General features: G+C 32.7%; 1 protein-coding gene across 1 annotated transcript in view; it reads left to right on the top strand.

Annotated features, from left to right (window-relative positions):
• Positions 1 to 1473: 1473 nt before the first annotated feature.
• The window catches only part of LOC114340477 (gamma-tubulin complex component 4), a 57614-nt gene continuing 53087 nt past the window's right edge, over positions 1474 to 6000 (top strand). Inside the window, exons 1-3 of the mRNA XM_050659519.1 lie at positions 1474 to 1643; positions 1698 to 1839; positions 3322 to 3634. Coding sequence (XP_050515476.1) covers positions 1575 to 1643; positions 1698 to 1839; positions 3322 to 3634 — 524 coding nt within the window. The 5' untranslated portion in view covers positions 1474 to 1574. The remainder of the gene's footprint in view (positions 1644 to 1697; positions 1840 to 3321; positions 3635 to 6000) is intronic.

Here is a 6000-nt window from a genome sequence, read left to right as displayed (position 1 = left end):
TTTGATCAAACAGTTTGAGCAAACTCCGGAAGTACGTCAAAGTGACGTCACAATTGCAGTTTTTTTGAAATTCTAAAAATCTGTGACTCAGTCTAGTTTGATCAAATTTTTTGTATTGAGTTGTCTAACTTGTTTGTACTTTATTTAAAATTGAAATTTTTCATTATTAAGTGACAGTTAGTGACGTCACATCCTGAGTGTTCATTGTGGATAATAATGAAAACTTTTAATTTTAAATAAAGTACAAACAAGTTAGACAACTCAATACAAAAAATTTGATCAAACTAGACTGATAGCGAGAGCACAGATTTTTAGAATTTCAAAAAAACTGCAATTGTGACGTCACTTTGACGTACTTCCGGAGTTTGCTCAAACTGTTTGATCAAATTATTTGATGGTGAGACGCGGCGTTTAAACAGTTTTTGGAAATTTTTGGATGTTTGATTGAAAGTAATGTTAATAATAAGGGTTTTCTAATGCGGCCGATATTATAGTGGTAATCATGATACTATAAATAACGTTATTTATAGCAAAGAATACCCCATCCAACTTGGATGGGGTATTCTTTGTTTATAGTATCATGGTGGTAATTACATTGTTGTCAGATCTTCCGTTTTTCTGGAAATCTCATAAACTTTCTTAGTTCAAATGTAACACCCTGTATATTTTTTGCCAAGAAAGCCAAGAAATACTGATTATTTTTCATGTTATATTCCCGATTCCCAAGCGCCGTCGCTTGGGTTCTTTCTGCGGTAAATTTCACTCGTAGCGGTTGGCTAATTGGGTCTGTTCCTTCTGTCTATTTTCTAGTGTAAAGGCCGCGTCCCACCATCAAATAATTTGATCAAACTGGTTTGAGCAAACTGAAAGTGACAGTTAGTGACGTCACATCCTGAGTGTTCATTGTGGATAATAATGAAAAATTTTAATTGTAAATAAAGTACAAACAAGTTAGACAACTCAATACAAAAAATTTGATCAAACTAGACTGATAGTAAGAGCACAGATTTTTACAATTTCAAAAAAACTGCAATTGTGACGTCACTTTGACGTACTTCCGGAGTTTGCTCAAACTGTTTGATCAAATTATTTAATGGTGAGACGCGGCCTTTTGACACTTTCGAGTGTAGGTTCAATAAATGTAGACTCCGCAACTGCTGTATAGGGCTTTTCATCGATTGTCATTTGTTTCGAGCTTCTGTCAAATGTTGTATAATCTGTGTATAATATTAATATACACGGATTATACGACATATGACAGAAGCTCGAAACAAATGACTGTGAATGAAAAGCCCTATTATATTATATTATATGTAAAAGGTGGGATCAACATCGTTATCACGCCGAGGTAATTTTGTTTTTGATAGTTTCCTGTTCTGTGACCTTACCTTGTCTATTCTATTATGTCTATGGTCTATATTGGTTACTGTTCCATGGGTTCCATGGTAGTGAGTGACATTTGACAGGCATGACGCAAGACTTGTGACATGTGACATTGTATCAAACAACAAACAAATTTTGAAAATTTGTATAAAGGAGCCCTATTCAAATACTAGCAATACTGTAAATTAAGGATGATTCACGAGTGTCTATTTAATCTCTTTAATAATCCAGACTCGGAAAGCTTATCAGAAACATATAATGTACTAGTCGATTTTCTATCATTTATAAATAAATATTAATGCTTAATTTTTTAGTGGACTTCTCTCTTTGAGTTACAAGAGTTTTTACATCCTGGGGAGCAAAAACTCATACAGACCATAGTCGAGATTGCATTGGATTATCATAAGATAGTAGCATTTACAAAAAATGTTTTAATCCCAACACCCAATGTAGAAAGTAAGTGAAATTATGTTCTGTGTGAAATAAACTGAAATTACACATAAGAGACCAACTATACTTTATTCTAAAATCGAATCTTACTGACTGATACTTCCAAGTCAAAATTGAAGACAACTACTCAAATTACCACATCATACAATCTGGCGTACCACAGGGTAGCGTTCTCGGCCTATTTCTGTATCTGATATTTACAGCCGACATTGCAACCAGAAATGACACCTTCTTCTTAGCTACTTTTGCTGATGATAAGGGAATCTTAGCAGTGGATATCGACCCTAATGTGCAAAAAAAATCACAAAAATCAAAAAAGTATCACAAAAAGTAAAAAATCATTTAGACCAATTACAGAACTGGCTTAAGCGATGGAAAATAAATGTTAATGGGAAGCCGAGAAAATACATTGTTGTAACATATACCGGTTTTGAACTTTGAGATTCTGTTGTCTTCAACCTAGTTTTTGATTGGGATTTTGGTATTTTTAATGCGTAATTTCAATTGTTGTTATTATTATAATAATATGTTATGAGTCTCTTGAAGATATGAAAATTTGTCTGTAGAAAGAGGACCGCAATAAAAAGGTAATGGTTTGAAAATTACCTTCCTATTGTTTATAAATTCCTCGCAAATGCCGGTCAACTTTGACCTGCTGTATGTCAGAAACCACTCATCGCAATTAAACCTTGTTTCTTTTAAAAGAAGCAACCTGTTGTGTTCTTTCCAATACCGTTTTATTGATTAAATTTAATTTAATACTGGCAGAGATATTATATTTGTTTATAAGCCAAAAAATTGTTTACAACTTTAAAACATTCCTGAGGCCGCTCAAATAGTTCAATTTCAATTCTGCAAAGTATGTTAGATAGGTTCCTTTTTATACGAAATTCATAGTTGTTCCGGTGTATCATAATTATTATGGTTATTATTGCGACCGTAAATTGTTAATTAACATAAAAATGTATACCATTTTTATTCAGTTGCAATGCGAAGGCAAAACTGTCTTATTTTTCACTAAGTACAGTTAATTAACAATTTAATTGTTGCTAAACGAATCGTTAAATTTGTACTGGCCTTAGGAAATATAATCTATACCAAAAAAGCTTTTATGTATCAAGTTATTTAATTATTGATGAATAATTACTTACCTAAAATTTTAGTTGAAAATTAAAGTTTTGGGTGTAAAGTTAAAATCTTCGGAGCTATAGAGCAATAATTGAAAAAAAAACATGATTTGGGGGCGGCATTTTGTTTATAAAAAAATAGCACACTATCTGTGGACTTTGCATACCTATATTAATAATTAACTATTTAGATAGGAAATAATATTATCAATATGTACAATCATAAAATTCGATTCCAGCAATAAAATTGCTGGTAAACTTTTCCCAAAAATGACCTATTCTCCGATAATCTGCCCAGACTAATAATATATACCTCACCTGATAATTATTCATATTGATTATATACATAAACTTTTTTTAGCTACCACAACTCAGTTACCGGAAAGAAATGTTCCAAGTGGATTATACATTACAGCTTTCTGTACTGGCGTTTACAAAGTTTTAGATAACTATAGGAAAGAAACGATTGCTCTTGAAGACATGTTCTTGCAGAATCCTCAACTGTCACTGACGTTCATCCTCAGTAAAATTGAAAGATATAGAACTCTTTTTCAAGTACTTCTCTCTATGATTAATATAATTGAGAATGATAATGTACACGGTTGTTTACTGATCGGACGTTTGCATAAATATGTTAGTTGTGGGGTGGATCAGATTGTCACAGCAGCAGATGAGTAAGTACGTTAATTAATGTATTTGTTACCGGCCAAACCCGATTTCAGGACAAACTAGTTTGGCCTAGGCCAAACTAGTTTCTCCTATCGTGTGTAGGGCACACGATCCACTTTATCCTGATATAAATACACACACTTCCTAGTTTATCCTGATATAATAAAGACTCACACTTCAGGATAAACTAGTACGGCCTAGTCTAAACCAATTTAGCTGAGTCGAAAGTAATTTAGGGAACATGTAAGGACTTTTACATGCGGGAAATTCCCAAATCACGTCCCAACAGGGATGGCAAAAAAATTATACATCGATATATTGTATCATATGATACATCGAATGAAGATATTGATACATGCTATAAATCAATATATTCTTGTATAATTAAATAATATAAAAAATAATAAAAGGATGAGGATTTCTCCAAAAATTAAAAGAAAAGATACACTTACGAATAAAATCAAATACGAATTAATATTGTTTTCATCAATTTTGAAAAAATGTGAAAACGTTGAATTATCCACGTACGTCTGTCTGTCTGTTCATCTGTCTATCTGTCTGTCCGTGAACTCAACTCCTCCGTCATTATACCAGGTAGAATGACAAATGAGGTGTCAAATGAAAGCTTATAATCCAAGGATGGTACTAAAGGTGAGAAATTTGACCCAAGTTGTTTGTCTGTCTATCCGTCCGACCGCGAATATAACTCAGTATTATTGTTTGTTACGAATAATTATAATTTTAATAAAAATGATTATTTTTCCAAGAACAAAGTAATTTATTTAATCTATTATTTATTTCAGCAGTACTAATTCGCTGAATTACTTTCTTCTTCTTGGCTTTTTCCCATTATGAGTTTGCTGTTTTCGTCTTCCATAGCACTCTATTCTCTCAGTCGCCATCTCCGAGGTCTCTATCTATCATAGCATTTCCTATGTGAGTTTTCCATCTCACAGCAGGTCTTTGTCTCCGTCTTCCTCCCCGCGGGTCCCAGTCCAGTAATCTTTTCGACCACCTGTGCTCTGGCATTCTTTGTACATGCCCGTACCATTTCAGGGCTCTACTTTTACTACCACAACTTTTTTGTAATTGAGCCTTCTACTTCTATTCCGTTTCATATTTCCTCTGTTCTTATTCTATTCTACCTGGTGATTTTTAGACACCTTCTCATAAACTGCAATTCAACTGTTCGTATTTTATTTCGTATTATTGTTGTCACTGGCCATTCTTCCGCTCTTGTAGGGTAGTATTCAGCACTATGCCCTGAAAATACCTTTTTTGTTTTCTTTAGTTAGAGTGTTCTTCCATATCACTCCATGGAGTGCTTTCGTGGCTTGTTTTCGTCATACTATTTTCATTTCTACATTTTTCATACAAGTGTCATCTCAGTTTATCATTTACCCTAAATACTTAAAAGTCTTACAACTCTTAATAGTGTCTTCTAAACTTACGTTTAAATCAGCAACAAGTCTGTAATCAATTACTTTCGACTACATTAAATTGGTTTAGACTAGGCTAAACTAGTTTATCCTGATATAAAAACATACTACACTTCAGGATAAACTAGTTTGGCCTAGGCCAAACTAGTTTGGCCTGAAGTGTGCGCGCGTCTTTATTTGCCTACGCTCGATAGGACAAACTAGTTTGACCTAGGCCATACTAGTTTGGCCTAGGCCATACTAGTTTATCCTAACGCGCTCGTCCTGAAATCGGGTTTGGCCGGTAACATATTCATCAATTCGTAAATATTACAAAAAATAAACAAAGTAAAAGACCATATTTTTATACATATATTTGCACCCTTGATATTGTATGGCAATATTATCTGAAATTTTAATATTTGGCACTTAATCCGTTATTACATCACACACGTTATTACACAGTCTAGTTATGAATACGACATTCTTAGCTAAATACCCCAGGAAACAAAGCCGAAAAAGCACTTGAAAAATCGAAATATGCCCGCTTTTTTTAATTTTTAAAATAAACAATAAATCAAGCTGAAAATGCGAGAATTATCATAACGGAAACTTTGTTTATTTACGTATTTAAATTCATTATATGCAAAATTGATGTTATGAAAAGTTGTTTAGAATTTAAAAAAAAAAATATGAAAAAAAAAATTTTTAAGAATCGCCTTTTTTTAGTCACGAGTGACTAAAATTAAAAATATTAAGTATAAAAAAATCAACTAAAAAGCAAAAAATAAAAAAATTCAAACTCGAAGGATTATTAAAAAAAACTGTTGGATTAAATATACAAAAATCTCACACATTCGTTAAAAAATTGAAAAAATCTAACACATTCGTTAAAGAAAAGCGTGGGGCGCGAAAAGTAAAAAAGTATCTATCCTCAAACCGTTTATTCGATG

Source organism: Diabrotica virgifera, chromosome 8 (assembly GCF_917563875.1).
Source record: "Diabrotica virgifera virgifera chromosome 8, PGI_DIABVI_V3a".
Lineage (NCBI taxonomy): Eukaryota > Metazoa > Arthropoda > Insecta > Coleoptera > Chrysomelidae > Diabrotica > Diabrotica virgifera.
The sequence above is the reverse complement of the archived record's forward strand: the minus strand, read 5'-3'. Positions and strand labels throughout refer to the sequence as shown.